Raw genomic sequence first — 26,077 nt, 5'->3', positions numbered from 1 at the left:
GAACTCTGCCAGGGCTGAATGATGATCCCTTTTAGCATGGGATATAGAGATCTCCTTATTCAGTTGTATTTTAGTCTCAAGGAGGGACATCCAGACCCCAAAAAGATAAACCTTGATTCTCCTGCCTCATCCGCACAAGCAGCCTATCCAACCAAAAAAGATGGCTGGCATTCTGCTTGGGGCTTAAGTCTTTGTAAATGTCCTTACCTGTGTGCAAAACCAAATGAAGTAGTTTTGTAACATCCATATTGTCTCATGCCACCATATTATAACGTATGGGCACCTGTTGTGCAATGGTTTCCAGTGGAGTGAGTGATATACCATGGCCTGATGTACAGTAGATTTATAAATTTCTCTTTCTCCATTTGAATTTTTTTTAAAGAACTTGCTATTAGGGAATGTTTTATATGTTCTTTATGTTCAGTGTTGGTCAGATCTGTGATTTATTGGGTGTTGTAAAAAATTACTGCTGCAAATTTTGGTTTGATTAACTGCATCCGAAGCCCTTCTGTGCCGACAGTTCAGTGAGAGTTTGGTATTCTTGTAATTTTGAGCTGCGGCGGAATTGTTCTATAAGTTGCCTATATTGGAGGAAGTATCTCATGATAACCCTTTATTCCCCCTGTAAATCCAATAGCATGCATCTATCTTCCAGGTGGTGATTAAATTCCTGCTGTGACACATGGTGTATTTTGCGAATCTTTTCTGCATAATGAATGTATTCATCATCCTAGACGCTCACAATATTTTCCTGGCTATTATCCTGGTAGCATTCCACATATAAATAATGCAAAACATGGTATCAGTGGGATTTCTCCCTCCCCAGCTTTTCCAGGGCTATTATACATTAAAAGAAATCCCATGGTTCTTTTTGCGATGGCTGCACCGCAGGAGAAGGAGGGGGTCTAGATGAGAAGAGAGGTTGTTCTTTGTGATCAGCAATTCTAGAAGCAGATGATGCTCGTATCTATAAATCCCAATATAGTACAGTGGTACCCCGGGTTACGAATTTAATTCGTTCCGCGGCGCCATTCGTAACCCGAAAGATTTCGCAACCCGAAAAAAGCCATAGCCGCTAGCGCTGGAAAGCCGCGATTTCGTGCGAAAAAGCACCGAAAAGCACCAAAAAATTTTTCGTAAGCCGGAAAAAAAACGTAACCCAAAACAGTTTTTTCCTATGTAATTTTTTCGTATCCCGGAAATTTCGTAACGCGGTCATTTCGTATCCCGGGGTACCACTGTACGTTTATAATGTCTGGCGTTACTTGTGAAACTGAACTGCAGCACTGGAAGGTGAACATTTAACCCAGGAATGGGGACAGTGCCACATATAGGGCATATGTACCACTGCACTTTTGTGTCCCCTGAACCCTCACATCAGCCATCCATAGCCTCCAACCTCACACATTAGCAACAGCAATAGCGCTTATATTTCTATGCCGCTTTATATTGCTAGGCACTCTCTAAATGGTTTACAGGGTGTTGGCCAATTGCCCCCAACAAGCTGGGTATTCATTTTACTGACCTACGAAAAGATGGAAGGCTGAGTCAACCTGGAGCCCTGCAGGATCAAACTCACTATGTTTTGGCTGCAGTGCTGGCATATAGGTACTGCAGCAGTTAAGATGTTGACTCTGATGATGGCAAGGTTGGCTGGTTAATAGTTTAAGGCCCAAGCGCTGTGAGATGGAGCGAGCTCCCATCTGTTAGTCCCAGCTTTTGCCAACCTAGCCATTCGAAACCATGTAAAAGTACAAGTAGATAAATAGGTGCCACTTCGGTGGGACGGTAGACTGGATTGACCCCCATCTATTTCCATTTTGGGATTCTCATTCTGGGCATGGCTATGGAGATTGGCATAGTGATGGCCCATCTGAAGTATGGGAGTCAAACAGAACTTGGTACAATTAATATTTGCAATATATTTGCGTATTTGAAAGTTTGTGAGTCCTTCCATGTGAATAAGTTTTGCCATCATAACTACACTCTGATATGGCTTGACCTGGTTTTCAGCTTTGAAATATTGGAGGTATGCAATACAGATGCTTTCTCCCCTGGTAGAAATGGGCATCAATTCAAGTGACTTTGGAGAGCTGGACCAAAAGAGGAATGCTTGAGAAGGCTGGCTTGGTCTCTGGAGCCTGGAAGCTCCTGCAAGGTCACAAGCAGGGCATCTCCCAGCAGGCCTTCAGCAATGTGCCAAGAGATGTAGAAATGGACTGTGCCAGACCAGGCTCACGTTCAAGGATTGACTGGATGCTTTAATAGAAGGTGTCCTCCTTTAATTAGCCAGACTATCTGCCAACCCACATAGCAGTCCAAACATGTTATTAAAGTGGTATCAGGTTGGATCAATCCTATTCCTACAGTAGAATTGAATCCAAACTGGTTTCATACTCTTGCTCGAATTGGGCACAGGCTCCAAGTTTTTGTATGCATTTAAAAAACCAAATCATACAATAGTCTATGCTTCTAAGTTAAGACATGGCAACTGCCCAAGAGTTGTGCTTTGCATGCTAATGCAAACTTGATGAATTTCACCTTTTCAAACTCAGTTGTGGTTTGAAATTCACACTTCGCTGAATTTTGCAAAAAGGGCTTTTTTCTAGGGGAAAATGCATATATTAAAGGAAGTCATATATACTTTGTTCTCAGCAACTGAACACGGCAGCAGCTAATAAATTTTGCTAATTTATTAAGTTGTGTTTCTTAATCACACCAATATGTATTTCAGTGATTAATTGCATCCTTCTAGGATCCAGAACAAATTTGTTAGAAGTGTAGTTTGTTTCTTTTTAAATTATCCTCACATACACACACATAATCATCTTTACATTCTCATACACACACACACACACACACACGTGTGTGTGTACATGTGTGCGCGCACATGAGAAAGTAAAGTTCAAAGAGCATTATAAAAACTATTTGCAAAAAATATATACATTAATTTTGTAAAACATCCATACAAAAATGCATGTATTAGTAGGAAAAATTTGCACAGATCTGCCTATAAATGTTAATGTGCAAGGTTTTGTTTTTTAAAATGTTTTGTGCAAACTCAACTTAAAGATAGAGAAAATGAAAGAAACCAAAATTAACAAATGTGCCCGTTCCTACAAAGAATCGACTCATAATAACCTCACACTAACTTCCTCCACTAGCTTTCTGATATCCTTAACTATAAACATGCTTAACTAGTAACCACACCTTTATTTCCCACTTCTCCACCTCCTGAAGGAAATGTGCCCCTCCAGAAGAAAGTTCTTCATCCCCGCTTCACGGAGTCTCCCACGCCTCCCTACCTCTCCTTGGTCCTTCTCCAACTCATCCCATTCTATATCGTTGCATGCATTTGAGCAAAAGATATGGAGTCACATGAAATAGAATTTGCAAGGCGGGAATGTGTCATAAAACATGATGTATCAAAGCCAATCCAATTTATTCTCCCTTTCTCTGTTGTACCGCAAAGCAGAGGCTGGGACAATTAAACATTTTCTCCCCGTGGCTTTAAGAGGCACCTCAACCTTTTGCTATGCATCGGAGAATGTTAATAGCGGCAGTAAAACAAGTTCAGGGTGTGTGTTCTTTTATTAGGAAATGGCACCTCTGAGGAATCAGACACATTTAGCTCTAGGGTGCGATTATATTGCCATGCCCACGTGGCTGCTGTCATGGTTGGCATAATTATTGGACGTCTTTGAGATTTTGAACAGAGAAGAAGAGCCCAAGAGGGACATGCACTTCTTGTTCTTTTTCTTCCTAAGGAAAGCAACTGGGTATTGATATTGGTGAGTCTGTAAAGTACGAACTGGCTTCCTGAAAGGTTAAGACAGGTTCTTAATCAGTTAGGAGGGTACGAAATGTTTGCCCATTTTCAGACTGAGTATATTACTTGGAAGAGGATAAAAAGAGAATCCTTAGTAGATGCCAATCTGCTCCTGTTTGCTCGCTTTCTTGTGCCTCAGTGGCATTTTTTCCACATGCCCGAGATCGAGCAGGGAGGGGAGTTTCCAGATTATGGTCCAGATATGTTCTGCCAAACCTCAGAATCCACACCCTGTTTGATGATATGTCTGATGACATTGCTGAGAAGCCCTAGCAAGACAGAAAAGAGAAGCTGTAGAAAAGAAAAGATACACGTTTGGGTAGCCAGGAAGTATGTTCCATGGGAGGGAGGGAAGGAAGTTCATGAGTCTGTGGCCTGTTACAGACAGCCAAAATAAAGCTGCTTCGAGTCACAGTGGAGGTATGGTGTTTCAATTATGCATGCGTCCTAACAGTCCAGAAGCCTCACCAAAGCCATGCTCCAGTCCTTAGGGCTGGAGCATGGCTTTGGTGCGACTTCTGAACTCTTAGGTGCATCATTGAAACACCATACCTCCAAAGAGACCCAAAGCAGTTTTATTTTGGCAGTCTGGAACAGGCCTGTGATTGGGTTTTTGCTCCTCGTATCTTACCTAAAACACTACCCTGGACAGTTTCAGGCTGGCCAAAATATCTCAGATGCATGGCTCCTTATTTTAATTTTCCTTTAAAAATACAACTTTGGAGGAAAGCTGGGCAGAAGGAACATCTGAGAGAGTAAGAGCAGGGATAGGCGAAGAGGCCAAAAGAGACCTTCCAGCAAAGAATGGAAGCTTTATTCTCCTTCATTCAGGGCATGCTGTTTGTGGAGTGTTTTGATTCTGTTGAGGTTTTAAGCATTTTCAAAACAGTAGGGCTTCCACTGGAAATTCCAGTTCAGATGCTGCAGCCCATTAACAGCCCCGTAGTGCCTGTTAGTGAGGACTAAATTGCCTTGCAGGGTTGTTGTGAAGTATAACACAGGGGAGATCCATATATGTTATGGGGAGAATCTTACAGCCCATATCCCCCAGATCCTCTTGAGGATGGATCTTTTCCAAACTCCCTAACTCAGTAGGGGTTTTTTTAGTGGGGAAAAGAATAAATGACATATGTCTGTTCCTAGAAGTTCTGAGCAGCAGCAATATTGTATTATTAAAAAGTGCAGGTGCCTTGTTCTTCACAAAGAAGTTTTGTTGTTGTTGCATGTCTTCAAGTAGTTTCTGATTTACGCAACCCTCAGGCAAATCTATCACTGGGGTTTCTTGGCAAGATTTGTTCACACTGGATTTGCCTCTGCCGTCCTCTGAGGCTGAGAGAATGTGACTTGACCAAGGTCATGTGATGGGTTTCTGTAGCTGAATGGGGATTCGAGTATACATCCAGTATGGTCTCCAGAGCCGTAGTTCAGTGCTCAAACCACTGCACCACATTGGCTTTTCTTTGTAAAATGAAGTCTTACAAAACAACAACAAAAAAGGTATTCTGGCCACTTCTGTTTTTATTGTTCCTGGGATTATCAGAATTGGATTTCCTGTAACATCATATAATTGGATACACTCTCATGTCTTTAAAAGGTAGTCCAAAAAGAAGATTGTGCCCCCTTTGACAGCAAGGGAATGGCCCTTGGCATTTGGTCTACCTTGCTTGTTTTTCATTTTGAACTTCACTTATCTCAAGGGAAATAATAGCTGAGTTTCCTTGTCCTTTCTTTTTAAAATCCTCATCTGTCCATAAATTTTCCACCAAGGCGATTCCCATGTTGAGGCCAGCTCTGCAAAATTCAGGTTCAGAAGAATTTGTCGTATATTGGAAAGAAAAATAAACAATGTACAGTGGAAATGGCAAACTGGGGAAGGACAGAGAGGTTCATAGCCAATTAAAGATTATTTCATTCATGGGGTAGTCAACCATCTCACATGGGATTCATTCCCATGGGGATGATCTTTCAAGGGCCACATGGCACTGGAGGGCTGGAACATGGATAGATTCTGACATCTATTTAACGTTTGCCCTTTAAAATGAAGCCAGTTCTGGGTGGAGACAGAACCCAAAGTGGGCAGAGGCTTTCTCTTTCTCTCTTTCATCCACCATTTTCTCCTTCTCCTCATCTTTCTCCCTGCCCAGCCAACTTCTGGCAGAGGAACAGATGGCTCCTAACAAAGGTGTGAACTGATTTCTCAATCTGGGTCAAGGGCTCCATGTGGCTCACCCCGATTCAGTTGATTCATCCTCCGACTTTCCATTTATCCGTGCAATTTAAATAAATTGTCCTATGATGAAAAACCTCAGCATAGATGCCATTTTGAGCATAATGAAGGCAAGTGAACTTACTCTCTAAACAGCAAGACAACTCACGATTTAATATGATTGTATTTCATTGAAGACATATTATTGTTTGTTTCACAGTCTACCCGGTATTGCCGAATGGAGTTTGGGGCATTAGTGATTTGGATTCTATACAAAAATCAGTGCCAAATAATGTGACACATTCCAAGTAAACAAAAAGAATAAACAAATCCTATAATCAAAACATAGCAGTAGAAATAACTTCTACTATTACTATTCCTACTTATTATTATTATATTAATATGTTATTATTATTATTAACTTATTCATATGTGTTATTTCAAGTAGTCTACCCTCTATATGCATGGATTCTTTATCCACAGATTCAAGTATCCACGGCTTGAAGTTATTCTCTCTCTCTCTGCAAAGCAAATGTTAATTTTGCCATTTTATATAAGGGACACCATTTTACTATCCACTGTATTTAATGGAACTTGAATATCTATGAATTTTGGTATCCATGGAGGGTCCTGCAACCAAACCCCAGCAGATATCAAGGGTCTGTTGTATCTGGTGAGCTGATATGGTGCCATGGTTTGAGTGCTGGACTAGGAGTCCAGGAGACCTGGGTTCGAATCCCCACTGAGCCATACTGGGGGTCCTTGGACAAGCCCTCAGTCTCTGTTAGCCTCAGAGGAAGGCAATGACTAACTCCCACTGAATAAATCTTGCCAAGAAACTCCCATGATAGGGTCACTTTAGGATTGCCATAAGTTGGAAAAGACCTGAAGGCACACAACACTATAGAATCCTTTGATGTGAGAACATTGAAATGGCAGCATTGTTTTTAGAAAATGAATCTCATCTATTGATGCAGCCATCTCAGGTTGTCTTCGCCTAGGGATTAATAGGTGACTAAAGCAAATCTTAGTTGGTATCCCTAATTTAGGCCTGTTACAGACTGCCATAATAAAGCTGCTTCGGGTCTCTTTGGAGGTATGCTGTTTAAATGATGCATGCATCCTAAGAATCCGGAAGCTGCACCAAAGCTGCACTCCAGTGCTTAGGAATGGAGAGTGGCTTTGGCGCAACCTCAGGACGCTTAGGACCCATGCATCATTTAAATAGCATACCTCCAAAGAGACCCAGAGCAGCTTTTTTTTTTTTGGCAGTCTGTAACAGGCCTTGGATACCGCTACTATAACAGGCCCTGACTTGTGCAAGCATCCACAATACATCAAAGTGTGGAAAGAAGTGTGAACCTAGCCCCAGGGGAAGGCATGAGCAAACAGGTACATTGGTACACTCTGTGGCGATCCCTAGCACACCTTTCTCATGGACCTACCATCAGCAAGAGCCTTGTTTTTATGGAAACAGCAGAGATGTGTATTAATCCTGTTCTCTTTGAAATAGAGACCATACAAAATCATCCAGCATCTGCAAGGACAGCTCACTACGTGAAGTCCTCACATCAAAGGTCCTGTATTTAAATCTTAGTGGCAACTATCTTGAAGCTGGAAGTGGAGATCTCTGGAAAGTTCGGAATTTTACCAATCTGAAAAACAAAACTGAACACTGTTGTTATTCCACCGATTATATGCCCACTGGCAAAATTTCATTTTAATGATAGCAGTCATTATGCTGGTGATAATGGACCTCCAACATGAGCCCAGCATTCATTTTGTGTATCTGGAGTAGGTAATTGCTGGGGTAGGCAGTAGTTCCCCAAGGGCCACACCTTGTCCTCACTGCTGCCAACTTTGTTGCTGCATGGAGGTATCTGACAGTGCCACTGTAGCCAAAACATTAAAATAAATTAGAAAACCAACATATTTTTCTTCTGATGGGTGGCATGCATCTTGTTTTCATACTGAATTGTGCTTTCAGGAGGCTTCTGGGGATGCATTTCTGCTTGAAAACAAGGCATTTGCTCTCTACACACTTTGCTTGAAAGGTAAAACATGGCCCTTTCTGCCACAGTCCAAGACTCCCGAGCTTCGTGATAGTCCTCTATACAGTACTGTTGTCCTGTGGATGCTAAAATCTGTGGGTGTTCAAGTCACATTTAATACGATGGATAGCGAAATGGCGTCCCTTCTATAAAATGGATTGCTCTTTTGGAATTTATGTGTTTGGTTTTTTAAAAATATTTTCAAGCCGTTGATGCTTAAATCTGTGGATAAAGAATCTGTGGATATGGAAAACAACGCAAACTGTGTTTTTCTATAAAAAGAAAAGAGCAGCAATGCAGGGACATAAAGTGTGTTTATGAACAAACATGGATGGAACAGGCAGAGATGAGATATCATGTTGTGTCACTTCTGGTTCCAGGATGCAGCTGGAAAGCAGCTGGTTTTTAAGGCATTTTTAGGGTTTGGGGGACTTGGGGGAGGAGATCATTCGGTGACTGAGCCCAAAAATGGGACATCAAAATGGGAAGTTGAAAGTTTGCTTGTGTTTCCTCCACAATCTCTTGCCACAAAATGTGTTCCAAGACCAAATACAATCCATAGATTGTATCTGGCCCACTCCAGAAAGAGAGACAGATTACATCTATAGGCTGCAGGCAGTACGTGATGGAGATGCTGTTGTTGCCAAGATTCGTGATAGTCCTCTATAATGTCGTCCTGGAACAGTAGGGAGTTAATAGAGATCTGAAATTTCAGAGCATATACCGTCCCTGCCATGATGTAATGACTGGCGCATGTGTCATGCAGGCAGCAGTGAGGAACAATGGCTGTTTTCCATAGATAGCTCTGCTCCAGTGATTGCAATCATGATTGAGGCTTGTCTTCGGGTCAAGATTTTCCTTGTCGAGAAATCTCCAGGATACGTTTACACTTTGGGGGAAGATTAAAGGGAAATTACTATCGATTAGCTAATTAGCCAGATTTTTTGAAGCTTATCGGTAACATCAAGTTAAGTCCCATTGAAGCGTACTGCGGGTGGATCTTTTGTGGGTGAATCTTTTCAGAAATGTATTTTTAAAGAACCAACTCAGAAAAAGAACACAAAGCAAAACAAGAGTCATGAAATAGCAGGCTTTTATTTTCCCTTTTTTCATTGCAGAAGTCATTCTGAAATGAGCATTTGCTCAGGGTTTTGGCAATTGGTTAAAGTGTCTAGACATGTATTATCTCATCAGCAGGCCACAAGCGCTGGGAATTGGATTGCTCTACGGTCATCTCAGGTCAGGAAAGGGCGACACATTGCCCTGGAGACATTGTTGGATTGCAGCTTCCAGTATCCCCCAACATTGGCTGTGCTGGTTAGGGCTGTTGGGAGTTGCAGTCCTAACATGTAGCTGGCCATAGATGTACATGGCTTATCTGGTCATGTCTTTGCACAAGCCAGTGCTTCTAGTGTGCTTAGCAATGGTTTAGTGCCAGAGGGCAATGAGAGGACAATGCAGATTGGAGTCATCCATTCATTGTGAAGTCGAAGGCTTTCTGGCTGGCATCCATAGTTTTTTGTGGCCATGTTCTAGAAGAGTTTATTCCTGACATTTCGCCTGCATTGATTGGGCGGCATATAAATAATTTCTATTATTATTATTATTATTATTATTATTGTGTTGTTACTCAGATCTTTCAAAACGTTTGCATGCAATCCAGAGAACGTTTTCTGTCCAGAAAACACATCTGCACAGAAAACAGGTTTCTTGCACAGAAAACTGTTCTTGCTTTGCTCAGGATAAGTTTCAAAATGTGTTAGCCTTTGAAAACTGCACAGTTTTCAACAACCTTCTCGCAATGAGGAGGGGAAACATTGCAAAGATTTGCATCCCTACTAGCTTCACTCCCGTTGTTATATTTCTAGCAAAGGTGAAAATGGGATCTCAGTGTCTGCAGAGATGGCTGGATAGATCTCCATCATTCACAGGGAATCTTGACTGTCAACATGTTCGCCCTCCATAAGTGGAATTCAAAAATGGCAGATTCTTTTGTGACTTTGGCACTTGATCTTTGTGATCCTCTGGGGAGTCTGATGGGTGATTGCTCTTTTTTCCCATCTGAAATGGAGAAATAGTGGGTGGAACTCAGTTGCGGCAAGAAAAATGGCACTCCATGCTGAGGCCCTGCATTTGCCAAAGCTGAAACGGAAATGTGATGACTCTGGGAGACTTTATAATTACACTTAATAAAAATTCAATAAATCATCCATTGGCTGATGTTAATGTGGTGTTTAGAAGGATGGAACAGATCTTGTTAAAATGAGTCTCTCTCTCTGTCTCTCTTTCCCTCACATCCATGGAAACCAACGGCTAGCAGCATCCTGCTAGGCAGTTATCATGTCATAGGCTAAACTTAGGAACTTGTAACTGTTTTGTATTCACAGTTACGATTATGGTACCCACAAATGCAAATGTCCCCAAAAAACACCATATAAGCCAGACAGCCAGAATGAGTAAGTCCTGCAGCCTTGGTGAACAGGCCACATTAATAGCAGCCAAAGAGATGGATGATTTATTGAATTTTTATTAAGTGTAATTATAAAGTCTCCCAAAGTCATGACATTTCCATTTCAAGATGCCCAGCCTCCTCTGCCAGGGAGCCACAGTGCCATGCGCAGAAGCAGGGACCCATAAGGGACCTATGTTTGTAGAGACAATTCTGAATGCTTCATGGTCCTCATATAAACACTAAACGGGTTCTTCCTGGAGAGCAATAAAAAAAGTTAAGCATGTGCTACTTTTCTTTCTTCCACAGACAAACAAGAGAGCAGGAGACTCCTCCAGACTTCTTTTATTTCTCCGACTACGAAAGACATAACGCTGAAATTGCAGCATTTCACCTGGACAGGTAAAGAACATGAAACAAGGAAACTATTTAACAACATCAATAAAATCTGGAAAGAAAAATACTAAGGGAGGGAGGGAGGTAAAGAGATATATATATTAAGTTCCAACTTTGTATTTTGGTGCCTCGTACTAATGGCTAATTTTGGTGTAATCAACAAGATCTAGCAGATTCCAACCAAAATCCGGTTGTTAATCTTCATTGTGGTAGACCCAGCGAATCAATGGAACCTAACATGAGCATTAGGTTCACATCACAACATTCACATTGATGTAAGGTTTCCACTACAAGGAGCCAATCATTGCATTTAGGCCATCACTTCTGAAATGTGTAGTGAAAGTGTGGATGAACATCATTCCCTCTGTTTCTGAAGTGAAGGTGGTGAATGCTACCGTTTATGCCATCAAAATGGTGCCATCCATGCACAGATGGAAGATATCACCATTCTTGGAAGAACCCCAAGGTTTTGCAAAAGTACAAACAATCATTACGACATCTCTCCTAAAATGATGACTAGGCATGAGTCAAGGCTGAGAAATAATACTTTACTTTTCTCTTTTAACTGTTTTCCTTCCAAAAACTACACTACACTTAGGCTCAAACTAGACATTAAGGAGGATACATATTCCCTGTGATTCTCCCATTTTCTACCCAACATTGGGATTTCCTCAGAGATATGTGCTTCATCAACCAGACTTGCAAATTAAACCCTAAAAGGGATTTTTAAAATAAGTCATTAGAGATGTTGGAGAAGAGAAACAGTTTCCAGGGCCTGTGGATAAGGTATGTAAGTGTACAGACAAAGTAGATTGTTTAAGTTTAGCAGTGTTTTTTGTTGGAGTATTCCTCCAAATGTGTCTGTTAATCATAGACAGTACCTTTTTTGTCCTCACCTACATATCTTGCATTTAACATGCTTATTTTGTGACTTCGTTTTGTTTTGAGAGCTAAACAAGGTCTTACTTTGCAAGTCTAATTGCTGAGGCATATGTCAATAAGATGAAGAAAATGGATTAATCCTAGTGAATATGCATTCCCTTTAACATTCAGTTTGACCCTAAGTTTGTGCCAGTTCTTAGAGATCAATTATCTCACAATTAGGTTAAAGACTGTGTCTCAGCTCTGCCAACTGTATGTATGTATTTATTTGTATTCATTCATTCATTCATTCATTCTGTTTCTGGAGCACTCTACAACAGAAAATCCGTGGGCCTTACATTTCTTTTCCAAGTCCTGTGTCTTTCTCTTTTCCCCAGAATCCTGGATTTCCGCCGTGTGCCGCCGGTTGCAGGCAGATTGGTTAATATGACCAGAGAAATAAGGGATGTCACGCGTGACAAGAAATTATGGAGGACATTCTTCATCTCCCCAGGTACTATCTGCTCTTCTGAAACAAACTTTCTGACTTCTTTAAAACATCTCTGGAGGGTTTTCAGTTTCTGATGATGATGATCATCATCTGGGTGGCTTGTAACAAGGTAACCATTATAATACAAAGCAAAGAAAATAATCACATCCACAGACTTTAAAAGCCAAAATATGCTACTTCGAGATAGTCTGGTTTATGAAAGATAGTAAGTTTGGTTCCTTTTAGCAAAGAAGAATAGTGAATTTCTAATCTGTTTTGACCACTGTGAGAAAGTAAAATGTTTTCTGCGCAGTTTCTGGTCACTATTTGCATTTTAATATGTATTTCTGTGCACAGAAATACATGTCTTTTCTGTGCAAAATATACTGCTTGAGATCCTACTTTGCTTACTTGGTTACAAATGCATATACCTAAGGCTGCATCTGCAGAATTAGTGTAGTTTGACATCACTTTAACTGCCAGGGCCCAATGCTTTGAAATCCTGGGATTTGAAGTTTTTAGGTGGCACCGGAACTCTCTGACAGAGAAGGCTAAATATCTCACAATACTACACATCCCAGAAGTCCATAGCATTGAATATGTAGTATATGTGAATATGTAGTATTATTGAATATAGAGGAAAGGAAGGAAAATGAAAAGACTAGTCATAGGACTGCCATTTCTTCAGCAACATTTCAGCTGCCACTTTCTTCAGTTGCTAAAGATGAAACTGAGCTGCAACCAAGGTGGCAGTTTAGAATATGTATTTTTCAGCATCTTTCAATGGATGATGGTGTTCAGTTTAAAACAGTGATTCCCAAACTGCAGTCCTCCAGCTGTTTTGGACTCAACTCCCCAAAGCTCCTTGGTCAACAGTGAAGAATGCTGGGAGCTGTAGTCCAAAACATCTGTAGGACCAACATTTGGAAACTACTGATTTAAAAGATGCATTTTTCGAATGCATTTTGGTACCTTTCTTGGACTGAGAATCAAATTTGCAGATGCACAGAACCAAATGATAACTGTGTTCCAAGCAGAAAGTGAAATACTGGATCAGTTTGCTTAAAAATGTGGACCAGGCAAAATCTTCCTGCATCCCTACAGTATACTTTGTGGAAAAGTAATTCCACCCAGAGATGGTTAGTATCTTCTTAATATCATGCAAGATGGTTTTGGCGATCCATACATCTCATCAGCATCTGGTCCTTCATGTTCATTAGAACTGAGCCTGTTACTCTTTCATGCCTTCATCTTAACTGCTGCCTTTGCAAACCAGTTTCCCATCTCCTACTTATTCTAAGGAGACTTAATGAACTTAAGGATTCGTACACAAGACCTCTGATGACTTTGTTAATAACAGCTGACTGACTGAGACAGAGCCGGAGATGTAGATCATGTCCACGTAAATATTTCATGCAAAGGCCAACTTTCTGCAATTCAAATTTCTTAATTGGATTCCTCTTGATAACAAAAATAGTTGCAGAGACAGGCTGTATTTCGAGAATTATGTAAGAATCTGCAAAAGACGGTTATCTTAGCTGGCAGGCCAAGCGGTGAACTCCGCGGCTTGTTGTTTCAAGTTCCCAAGTTCCTTCTAAAACTGGGCTGTTTGAAATGATTCAGGTTGTGCTTTAGAGCTTGACATCTCTTTCCCCCTGTGTCTCTCAGTGCCAGGGCTCTTCTGCAGCCTTAAAAGTCATTTCTCATGCTGAAATTATTTTACAGGTGAAGCTTTTTCTCCGCGTCCTTGTCCTCCTCCTCCTTATGTGTATTTATATGCTACCTTTTTCCCAGTCTGAGACTCAAGGTGGTTTATAAGAGCTAAAAGAGACATAACCAGTGGGGAAAATACACATCGATGCAAACACAGTGGCGCCTTATAGACCGCCGAAAAGCGGCGGTCTGGCTCCGCCGCCGCTTGCAGCATCCAGGAGCTGCAGCCTTTAAACGCTGTGACTCTTGGACGCTGCAGAGAAGGAGCGTGGAAATCGCGCTCCTTCTCAGGCCCCGGAAGAGGCGCCGCAAGTGCCAAAGGGTGCATTCGCGGCGTCACTTCCGGTGCGCCACGTGCGGACGCAGAGCGTCTGTTATGTCAATATGGTAGCGGCCGTGTGGAACGGCCGCTGCCATATTGTACATATTGAATATGTATTAGGGTTAGGGGGTGCGGAAGCACCGCCCCTTCCTAACCCTAATACGTATTCAATACGTATTTTTTGGCGGTCTATAACCCGCCTGAAAATATCATTAAGCTGTCCATAAAATTTAAAAATCGACAAAACAGTAGATATAGATCTTGTGAAGTCAAAGGCTTTCATGGCTGGCATCCATAGCTTTTTGTGGGGTTTGGGGGCCATGTTCTAGAAGAGTTTATTCCTGATGTTTTGCCAGCATCTGTGGCTGGCATCTTCATCTCTCTTCCATGCCAGCATCCTCTGAAGATGCCAGCCACAGATGTTGGCAAAACATCAGGAATAAACTCTTCTAGAACATGGCCACATAGATATTGTTTCCAATTGTGACCCTGTTTTGTAAAAGTAATTACATTGGTGACTTTCTTAACTGGAAAGTAATATATTATAGGTAGTATTATTACTTGATGCACAATCTTCTACGAGGGGGAAAATATTGCATGGCAGTCCATTCCTACCCAGGATGCTTTAGGATGAATCATTACTAGAGTAGGTTTGTTCAAGAATTACTTTCCCTATACAGTAATAGATTAGTCCTTTGTTTGGAGAAACCTGTCTGAAAGCAGACAGAAACAAGGTCAGTCGATACATGTTCGGAAAGAAAAGACATGGGGAGCACTTAGGCCGAAGCGCAAAGAGCAGAAATAGATCAGTAATTATTTAAATGTGTTTCTGCATCCTTTTGCAACCAAGGCCCACAGCTGTAACTCCAGGCCTTTAATGAATGAGTGGTAATTTACTAGCAAAAAAAGAGACATATTAACAACTTTAGCCGTAGTTTTCGGGGTAATTGAAGCAGTAGTTTACCAAAATCAATCCTACATAGTTAGTAAGTACTGAGGCTTTCATTCATATTAACCAATCATGGAGGATTATGGATTTCCACCCCATCATCCCTGGCTCCCCCGGGTAAACAGACAATAGCATATCTGCTCCATTTACCCAGAAGGGCAAAAATAACATCTTTTCATGTTATCGTTGGATGTTTTTTAGATTTTGGTTTCACTGCCCAGGTTTTGAAACTGCAAAAGAATACCTGATGATACAAACAGTTTCACCAGTCCCTCTACTATGGATATACAGAAGAATGTTTCCTACACTTCATGGCAACAGCACCATACAAGTGTAGTAGTCCGAGTGTTGGACTAGGATTCTGGGATATCAGAATTTGTGTCTGCACTTGACTATGGAAATGCACTGGGTGACGATGGACAAGCCACATTTAGCTGCAAGGGAAGGCAAGGGCAAACCCCCTCTGAACACATCTCATCAAGGAAACCCATGATACATTTGCCTTGAGGTCCCATAAGTCAGAAGTTATTTGAAGACACACAACAACCACAACAAAAACAACAGTGACAATAAACCCACAGATTCCATCAAACTCAGTGGTGAACCACAGCCTACCCACCTATCTTATAAGTGTACCTATACTTAATCTTCCTCTAGTGCATGAAGAGCGCATGCTCCAAGTTATGCAAGATTGCAAAGAACCTTATAGAATCATACAATCATAGAGCTGGAAGATACCACAAGGGCCATCCAGTCCAACCCCTGCCATGCAGGAACTCTCAATCAAAGCATACCCGACAGATGGCCATCCAGCCTCTTCTTTGCATCTTCCTTGCTTCCCCAAGTATGATAGACACACAGAAGAAGGTTAACTTCTTCTGTGTGTCTATCATACTTGGGGAAGCAAGGAAGATGCAAAGAAAAAAGAATATAGTGCTTTCTGAAGCAAGGATGGTATACTGGATGCACAAGGAGTAAAGTCCTGCTGGAGCTCAGTGGTCACCAGCACATGTCTCCAGATGTTACACTAGAACTACCAAAATCCCAGACTATTAGCCATGCCATCTGGAAATGTTGAAAGTTGCAATCCAACAGCTTGGGATCCAAGCTTTGCAATTACTGTTGTGGCTTAGGTTATCCCAAGCTGATGTCTTCCAGTTTGTTTTTCCTACAGTCCTTATTGCTGCAATACCCAGCATGGCCAGTGGTCAGAGATTATTATAGCTATTGTCCAAAACATTTGGAAGCCACCAGGTTGAAGCACTCTGTTCTCAACATCATGCAGAAGAAGAAGAAACCCAAGGTCCACATAATCTATCATCTGAAGGAACTATTGGTCTTTTGATACCCCTCCTGTCTGTGTTACCCGATATTGAATCCTTTCACATGTGGCCTTCTAATTGTTCCACCACAATTATTAATGCCATTAATGTGCTATTAATCAATATAGGTCATTAATTACTCTAAAGAAATCTTGCCATACTTTCACAACTCAAACATTTCAGTGGAATCAGTTCACACTTTGAGTTGTTTCCACTTTACATCTTATCAAGAAATGCACCATTTAGAGTTCCAGATTTCTTTGGAAACACGAAGGACTCCAGCAAAAACCTCCGCACCATATATACCAACTCAAACATTTCAGTGGCATCAGTTCACACACTTTCAGTTGCTTCCGCTTCTGATGAAAAGCTTCATGATTTACTAAGAAATACAGCTTTTTGAGTTCCAGAATTCTTTGGAAACAAGGAGTTTCCACACTGTACGGTGCCAGCTCAAACATTTCAATAGAGCCACTTAACACTTGGAGTTGTTTCCAACTTTATTGTTTACTAAGAAATACATCTTTTTGAATTTGGAATTATTTTTGGAAACACGAAGGGCACTTTATGAATTGTTAAATGATCCAAATGGAGGAGTTTCAGTGTACTCAGGGAGGTTCCTTGAAGGCTTATGTTTGGCAATGAGACTATGCTTTTTCTGGTGAGCTTGGGAAGGTACCTTTGAAGGCGCATGCTTGAATTTGCTGGTTCTGGTCAGCAAGCCAACTGTGAGTTTCCATGGCTGAGCCAGGATTCAAATCCTACTCTCCAGAGTCATAGTCCAACACTCAAACCACTACACCACACTGGCTCTCATAAAAGATTACATATTAGATCCAAATATCTAAAAATATTAAATATTAGATAGGTACAATAAATCTGCCAAACAATCCATAGTCCACACATATACTCACAAACACACAGTCTAGGCATTTCAGCAACAATAGATGTAAACCTCCATTGAGCATGACTCTTCAACTGGCAGATTGATGACCATGGATCTGAGCAAGCCATCAATAAAACAAGGACCAGATGCATCTCACCAGTCTTCTTCAGTGGCCAAATAGAGAAGTTCAAATCTCTTAGTTCTTCCCGCCAAACAAAGCAGTGTAAATATCCTCGCAGAGTAAGAATAAACCTCTTTTGCGCTCACAAGCAACCAACCTACAGCCAACCAGATAATCCTTTGGTGGAAGTCCATGAGCAGGACCTATGGACAGTTCTCTTTCACTGTGGCTCCTCAGCAACCGATATCACAGCCATATTTGGCCTCTCAAGGGAGATTAGATACAATTAATCTGACCATTGGTGCTAGCCTTTGCTGTCCTGTTGCCCTTCCCCAGGTGTGCTTAACTGCATCTCCCATCATACCCAGCCAGTCCTAGTTGCATGGAAAGATTTAGGTTCCTGGATGACCCCCTATGCCACATCCCCTCTTGGGCAAGCTGGATTTATGTTGCTGGATGATTTTAGTTTAGCTATATTTTATACAAGATGGTACTCTTTGAAATTTTGCGATGCATTTATATGTGGAGGCAATGGTCATTTGTCATGGTTTCTATTGTGTTGTGAGTTGCGATAGTTCCAGCTTTCTTCCTAAGGAGACTAGAATGACCTGCCTGATATGTTTCCAGGCAAAGATCATTGTTTTAAATGTTCCAGCAGGCTTTTGAGACTGGAAGGTTTGGAAAGAAGGGGTTTTTATAGCATGCCATGCTGTTTAAATTGTATTGGGATTTTTAAACTGCTTTTTCACCATTATTTTAATGGTATGTTTTTAATTGTTTTTAGTGCATCAGTGGTTTGATCCCATTTTAACGTTGATCTTTTGTAGGCTTAGACTTCCTTGTATGTATTTCAATTTGTAAGTCATTATGAGCCCCAGTTTGGAGGGATTTGGGATTGTAAATAGAGCTAAAGAGCCAGTGTAGTGTAGTGCTCTCAGCGCAGGAATACGGCTCTGGAGACCAGGGTTCGATTCCCCATTCGGCCATTAAATCCAATAGGTGACCTTGGGCAAGTCACATACTCTTAGCCTCGTATTTCATCATACGTCTGATATTTAGTGACATATATATTCTTTTAAACTATTTACCTGTGCCTTGGGGACTTAAGACATGGTAAGTGGAAATGGATCTTTTGTGCCTCTTTGGCTGCATTTCCACTGCAGAAATAATCCAGTTTGACACCACTTTAACTGCCATGTTTCAGTGCTATGGAATTCTGGGATTCGTAGTTTTGTTTAGCGTCTCTGTCAGAGAGCTCCGGTGCCACAACAAACTACCAATTCCAGGATTTCATAGCATTGTTCCCAGACACTTAAAGCAGTGTCAAACTAGATAATTCCTGCAGCGCAGATGCAGGCTTTGCCTGTTTTAAAGAAAATGATAATCCATATTGGAAAAATAACACATCCCTATCTGTGATCCAGTGGATAGAAAAATTTAACAATGCAATGCTTGCAACGTTTAGAAGAATGATATACCGACACAATTTACAAATGGACGTATATTGAGCGATTTGGTCTGCTTTTATTGAAATTTATGAGTAACAATTTCTCTTCTTTTATCTCCTTATTCCTTACTGCTATAATGTTCGAACATCACAATATATAGCTGAGAGCCTTATAATGCAATTTTACTTTGCCTGCTGCCTTGAATATTTTCACTCTCCTTCTAAGCTACACTGCTGCTATCAGGGCTGTCTCAATTTGACGAAGAGGGAGCTGGGGTGTCTGTATATAACCCATAGGTTGTTCATGGGTTAGAAAGGGGTCCAGTGCTGCCCTTTGTCTCTCTTTATGCCTCTTTATGGGCACATAACTCTGTCTCTTCATCTGCCTATCCAAAGCCTAACCTAACCTCCCCTAATTGTTTTGGGTCTTAACATCATTTCTGACTTATGGCAACCCTAAGGTGACCCTATCACAGGGCTTTCTGTCAAGATTTGTTCAGAGGGGTGTGTCATTGCCTTCCTCTGAGGCTGAGAGAGTGTGACTTGACCAAAGTCACCCCATGGGTTTCCATGGCTGATCAGAATTTGAACTCTGGTCTCAGAGTCGTACCTGAACACTCAGACCAGTACAGCGCACTGGCTCTCCCTAATGATATGCATCTATAACCCAGTCTATTATCTATTTATAATGTTATGTGACTGTTTCTCAAAGACAATTTCAGTATTTATACCCTCGCTCCTTCCATTTTGTTGCTGTTGTGTGCCTTCAAGTCATTTTTAACTTACGGAGACCCTAAGGCATCATGAGGTTTTCTTGGCGGTGAACTTTCCACCCCAAATGAGACAACTATGAGGGGTTTCTAAAACAATTTCAATATACTGAATATTTTCAAGCCATGGATAATTGAATCCATGGATAAAGCAGGGCCAACTGTGTTCTTCAAACTGCAAAGTCAAGAAGAAGGTCCCTCACCATCTCTCTCTCTCTCTCTCTCTCTCTCTCTCTCTCTCTCTCTCTCTCATTCCCATTTCTTTTAACAGCCAATAATATCTGTTTCTATGGCGAGTGCTCCTACTATTGTTCAACTGAGCATGCGCTGTGTGGGAAGCCAGACCAGATTGAAGGTTCTCTTGCTGCATTTCTGCCAGACCTTTCCTTAGCCAAAAGGAAGACTTGGAGGAATCCGTGGAGACGTTCCTATCACAAACGCAAGAAAGCAGAGTGAGTATTTCCTGATTATTATTTTTTACTTTAGATGGAAAGTTTTCCATCCTACCTTTCTGACAGTAAGTCAAGATTGTGTGTATATGTATTTCTCAGATAGTTGGAAGAGACCTCAAGGATCATCCAGTCAAACCCCCTGCCGTTTAAGAAGACACAACCAAAGCACCCCCAACTGCAAACCTTTTTACCCAAATATGTTGGAGGGGATGCTGATCTTTGCATTCTCATGTATAGGTTTTCCATCTTTTCAACAAGGGGTCTCAATCTTTTCTCATTAAGCTTGGGAACACTGGAGAATATCCTTCCATCCCTAACACTGACTTTCTTTTCCCCAGGTGGGAAGTTGATCCAGATTACTGTGAAGAAGTTAAGCAAACTCCACCTTACGACAGGGGGACCCGAATTTTGGATATAATGGATATGACCATCTTTGACTTTCTCATGGGTACGTTTCCCATTGTATGAAATAAAATCAACTGGTGCTTGAGTTTCCTTCTTGTCATCTTCCTAGTTTCATCATGTATCATCTACCTATGAATTCAGTTCACCCAAGCACCGACTCTTTCCCAAACTGGCATCCCCAGGGTTTCCCACTACAGTACCCATCAGACCCAACTAGCATGCCAAATGGTTGAGACAGATGGGAGCTGGATAATATGGAACCATGTTATCCATATTTCAGGGGGAAAGGAGACATGGCACAGTCATGTTCCCCCTCAAAAGAAAAACACTGTACATCTTTCTTTCCTGAAATTTGTTCATGACACAAATACATGTATTTGTCAGACACATCTGTATTGTTGCTTTGTCAAGTCCTTTAGTAAGAGGCATGTGATGGTGTGTGTTTTTTCTTTGTAGGAAACATGGACCGGCATCACTACGAAACATTTGAGAAATTTGGAAATGAAACTTTTATTATCCACTTAGACAATGGCAGGGGGTAAGTTTTCTAAGGAGAGAAACTCAGAAGGATCAGTGCTGAATCCTATCTTAATGTGCTTGTTACTTTCCTAGGGAAAGTAAGGGCGCATGAATCTACAATTTGTAGATAGCTTGGACTGAGTTAGGTTCTGGGTGCTCCTCGGATGTTAACCTGCTTCTTTCTAGGCCAGGGATGGGCAAACTTCAGCAGACCTTTGGAGCCAATATTTTGTCTATGGGACTATCCAAGATGGGATACAAAAGCCAAAATGCTATTGTTAGACCCACCTGAAGTCAGCCCTTAAGACAACTCTTTTGTTTTCTCATTTTCATCTCTGCCCTAGGTTCGGGAAATACTCCCACGATGAACTTTCTATCTTGGTGCCTTTGAACCAGTGCTGCAGGTATGTTTCCCCTGACTGTCGTGATAAGGATAGTACAATGGGGAATGTTGTTGTTGTTGTTGTTTTGGGGGGTAGAACTATGCTGTAGCTGCTTTCAAGTTTGAAATCTGTAAAGTAATGATCGTGGAGATCTTTAAGGGAATTAGAAGAAATAATAACACTGGGAGCCCATGAAGGAAGGTGCAAGTTTATTCTCTATTGCCCTGGAGGAGAGGATCAAGGGTACATCTACACAGTAGAAATTATGCAGTTTTATTACTGCTTTTAACTCCTGTAGTTCCATCCAATGGGACTTGTAGTTTTACAAGGTCTTTAGCCTTCTCTACCAAAGAGTGCTGGTCCCTCACAAATTCCGGGATTCTGTAGGAGGGAGCCATGGCAGTTAAAGTGATGTTAAACTGCATCGTTTCTATAGTGTAGGTGCACCTTGTGTCTACGTCTTGATGGTAAGAGCAGTTCCACAAAGGAACCAATGGCCCAGAAAGGTGGTGGGGTCTCTTTCGCTGGACACCTTCAAAAAAAGAGGCTGGAGGCTACCTATTGGGGATGATCTAGCAGGAGTCCCTGCATTGAGCAGGGGGTTGAATTTGATGGCCTTTGGGACCCCTTCCATCTCTCTGGTTCTATGAAGACGATAGCCCTCTTCCCGTTGTTTTGCCTTGGCATTCAATAGGTATAATCCCTGATGTTTTAGAGGTAATTCAATTCTCCACCACGTCCCTTCATTCCTCTCTCCCTCACTTGCCTTTCCTGGTGTGCTCCATGATTCTGAAATGTGCTTCCAGAAACCAGGGTGATGCCTACCAAACAACGAAATAACCTTTTGAGAGCTCAAGTTACTTGATCCTTTCTTGAGCGCACAGAACTCAAAGCTCGGAACATTCCAGTCCTCAGAATAAATAGATGACTTGTATTTTAACTTTTAACAAAAGCCACCTTTTGCAGAACAGAGCAAAGGGCAGAAAGGGATATAAGCCTAAGAACATAAGAGGAGCTCTGTCAGATCAGAACAAAAATCCATCTCATCTAGTGCCTCTTTGGCCACTGTGACCAGCCAAAGACCTCCAAGAAATTCAAAGGAGGCTTTGAAAGCAATTGCTCTCTCCTGCTGTTGTTCCCCTTTAGCTTCAGGGACCGATCATAGGAGGAGAGCAGGGAAAAGTACATTTTGCTGATGCCCTGAGATGCAGGGGCATGAAGATTAGGCTGCAGCCTGGAGAGGGAAAGGGAAATGAAGTGCACTATAGATGGACAACTCTGGTCCTCCAAATGCTTTGCAGTTGTCTCTCACATTAACCCAAACAGCACATGCACTGAGGGATTGTGAGAGGAGCCACAGTAAAAACTCTGCAGGACTACAATTGCCCACCACCGTTATAGATCCCACCTGACAATATTTAAAGGAAAAAGAGCAAAAAAGATATCTATGCTTCTGTATAGGATATTCTCCCTTAAGAGCTACTGCTCCCAAGTTCCTTGGCATAAGTGATGGGAGGGTAACATGGCATGATAACCAGGAACATTGATCCCTGATAGTAGAAGCATTGCATGATAATCAGGAACATTGATCCCTGATAGTAGAAACATTGCTGATTCTCTCCATGTCCAAAATGTAAGTCAGTGTCTTCCTTTTTTCTCCCTAGAATACGGAAGTCCACCTATCTACGACTACAGCTACTAGCCAAGGAAGAGTACAAGCTTAGTCATCTGATGGAAGAGTCTTTAATGAAAGACAAAATTGCTCCCATTTTATACAAGTTGCACCTGGAAGCTATGGACCGTCGGCTCCGGATAGTCCTCAAGGCTGTCAGTGACTGTATAGAAAAAGATGGTTACAGCAACGTGGTTGAAAATGACTTTACCGCCGACATGAGCACGATTATGACCAAGAGGTAGTGAAATCGCAGGACCCAATTTTTTATTAGCTCTGTCAAAGAAGAAAGAAAGAAAGAAAAACAACACACAAAAAAGAAACAGTCTTGCAAAGGACTGTGTATGCCACTTTGTGAATTCAATGAATTCAGAAAATGCAATTATAATTGTTCTCCAAGTAGCTAAGGCGTAGACTGCGAAGAATATAGGTTGAGGATGAAGAGCCGTAGGAGTTCACAGAAGCAGCGGAAGCAGCTTTGGTGGCCCTCAGGGGACCCCCATGTTTTCAGTGGATGCGACCTCACACTTCATACAGTCCTGCTTCCCTGAAACTCTTAACTTATTTCTTCCCTTTGCCCATTAAAGGCATTGGATTGCACATCATGTGTGGAGCTTCTGGAAAGCCCCACCTCGCATGGTCATCTTGTTGTTCCTGCAATGAGTGAGTCTGTAACCAAGCTCTGCCCCTTCCACACAGCCACAGGTGTGCATGCACATGATGGGTGAAGCTTATGAGCAGCACTGGATCAGGCTTGTGGGAAATTCAGGTAGATAACTAAGCAGCAACAGGATTATCTGCCTGTGGATTAGGTAACTTGGGCAAACAAAGAAGTGACACTTAATTGCCGCTCTTCTTAACAAATCAATTCCCCAAAGAGGATTGGAAAGATATTTGAAATCGCTGCTCAATGGCACTTGCCTGTCCACAAAATGGTCCTTCTCTGTTCCCCTCCCTTCTTCTTTCATTTGTACAGAAAGCAGATCTTTATTTAATATTTTGTATTTATAGAAGCGATGGCTGTGTTCTTTGAAAATGAAAACCTACCTACCAATTTTTATTTTTAAAAGAGAGGCACCAGGTTATTGTACGTTGCTCACAGAGGAAAGGATTCTAGAGGGAAATGCTGGAGTCGAGCTACTCTACACCGTTAACAGTCTTTCTGGGACTGTTCCACTTTGGAACCCTGGGCTGGCATTCAGTAATGGACTGGCTTTTTCATAGGTGGACTTACATGTGCGGGAAATAGAGTTGAGCTGTTTCGCCACATCTGTATTTACTTAGGGGCTGTTGTGAAATTACTACATATAAGCATCCATAACTCAATGGTGGAGCGACTGAAACGCTAGTGTACAGTGGGTGCAAATGTGCATTAGTGTGCTCCCCAGTGCACATGCAGACATCAGCAGGAGAGATCTGGAGCACAAAAGGGGTGCCCAGTGCACATTGGAAGTATCCAGTGTGAATCAGAAGAGCCCAATGAGCATCAGAAATGACCAATGTGCAGCAGAAGAGGCCACTGCACATCGGAAGTGCCTGATGTGTATTGAAGCACTCTTGCCAATGCCCTGATGCACAACTTAGTGATTCACTCACTGGGTTTTGTTGAGTATCTGCAACATAGCTAAGGATTTGCAAAGTTACGCAGCACAGCCCATGAGGAAGAATCTCAGTCCTGTTTTGGTATGCAGGCATGGAAAGAATTAAATCCTTAAATGCAGCCCTGTGCAAAGCAACACAAATATAGAAAACCAACATATTGAGGGGAAGGCTAGATTATAACTATTCTCCCCAATGTGGTACTTTTCAACAAGACAATGCATTTGTAATGGAGCAGAAGCCTTTCTCCACCTGTGTCTTGAAATGGTATAGTCTCAGACAGGACTATGCCACCTGCTTTTTCTCAGTTGTGCACATTAACAGTTCCTTGTGTTGTCCTTCAAGTTCTTTCTTTAACGGTACCTTATTTAAATTGTTCGTTCCCAGCCGACACACACATATCCATACACCATTTCGAGGATGAATCTGTCTCAGACTGGTTTTCAAAGCCAAAAGAAAAACAACATACCCCACAACCACAGCACAACCCGACAAAGTTACAGCAACGTAGTCAGAAAAAAAAGAAGATTTTGATAATTTGCGCATTGACAGGAATACTTGAATGTGATTTTACAAAGTGATGTTTTAAAAAAAATGACAAATTGTACTATTTATCCATACGAAAACAGCAGCTCTTATCTTTCTAGGCTGTCATAGCAGGGCTGCTGCTTTCCTGACTTTTGCTTTTGATAGTTTCCATGTAAATATATACATATACCAGTTTAAAATAAATGAGGGTTCAAAAGAAAAAAACACACAAAAAACTGCTTTCAGCAGCAATAGACTTACTTTTGCAGCATTATTTTTTTTTCGGTGGATTTGTTTGCAATGTGGTCCCAGTGCAATAAAGATATTGGCAAATGTGTAGCCAGAAAGTCTGTGTGATTGTTTTACTTTATGGATGCTGGTGGAAACATAGGTCTGCTAGAGGCATAGATCCATCACCTTTTCTTGACATCATAGAATCATAGAGTTGGAAGAGACCGCAAGGGCCATCCAGTCCAACCCCCTGCCATGCAGGAAATCCATATCAAAGCATCCCCGACAGATGGCCATCCAGCCTCCGTTTGAAGACCTCCAAGGAGGGAGACTCCACTACACTCAAAGGGAGTTTGTTCCACTGTCTAACAGCCCTTACTGTCAGGAGGTTCCTCCTAATGTTGAGGTGCAATCTCTTTTCCTGTAGCTTGCCTCCATTGCTCTGGGTCCTAGTCTCTGGAGCAGCAGAAAACAAG

At 41.7% G+C, this 26,077-nt stretch overlaps 1 protein-coding gene across 1 annotated transcript in view; it reads left to right on the top strand.

Moving 5' to 3' along the window:
* The window catches only part of FAM20C (FAM20C golgi associated secretory pathway kinase), a gene marked incomplete at its 5' end in the record, with an annotated part of 74,781 nt that extends 49,064 nt beyond the window's left edge, over positions 1-25,717 (top strand). Inside the window, 7 exons of the mRNA XM_042437840.1 lie at positions 10,845-10,937; positions 12,191-12,306; positions 20,084-20,264; positions 20,603-20,712; positions 21,126-21,207; positions 21,533-21,592; positions 23,236-25,717. Coding sequence (XP_042293774.1) covers positions 10,845-10,937; positions 12,191-12,306; positions 20,084-20,264; positions 20,603-20,712; positions 21,126-21,207; positions 21,533-21,592; positions 23,236-23,488 — 895 coding nt within the window. The remainder of the gene's footprint in view (positions 1-10,844; positions 10,938-12,190; positions 12,307-20,083; positions 20,265-20,602; positions 20,713-21,125; positions 21,208-21,532; positions 21,593-23,235) is intronic.
* Positions 25,718-26,077: the final 360 nt, after the last annotated feature.

The sequence above is a fragment of the Sceloporus undulatus genome, chromosome 8 (genome assembly GCF_019175285.1).
Source record: "Sceloporus undulatus isolate JIND9_A2432 ecotype Alabama chromosome 8, SceUnd_v1.1, whole genome shotgun sequence".
NCBI classification, from domain to species: Eukaryota; Metazoa; Chordata; class Lepidosauria; order Squamata; family Phrynosomatidae; genus Sceloporus; species Sceloporus undulatus.
Note: the sequence above shows the minus strand (reverse complement) of the source record. Positions and strands in the feature narration are given on the sequence as shown.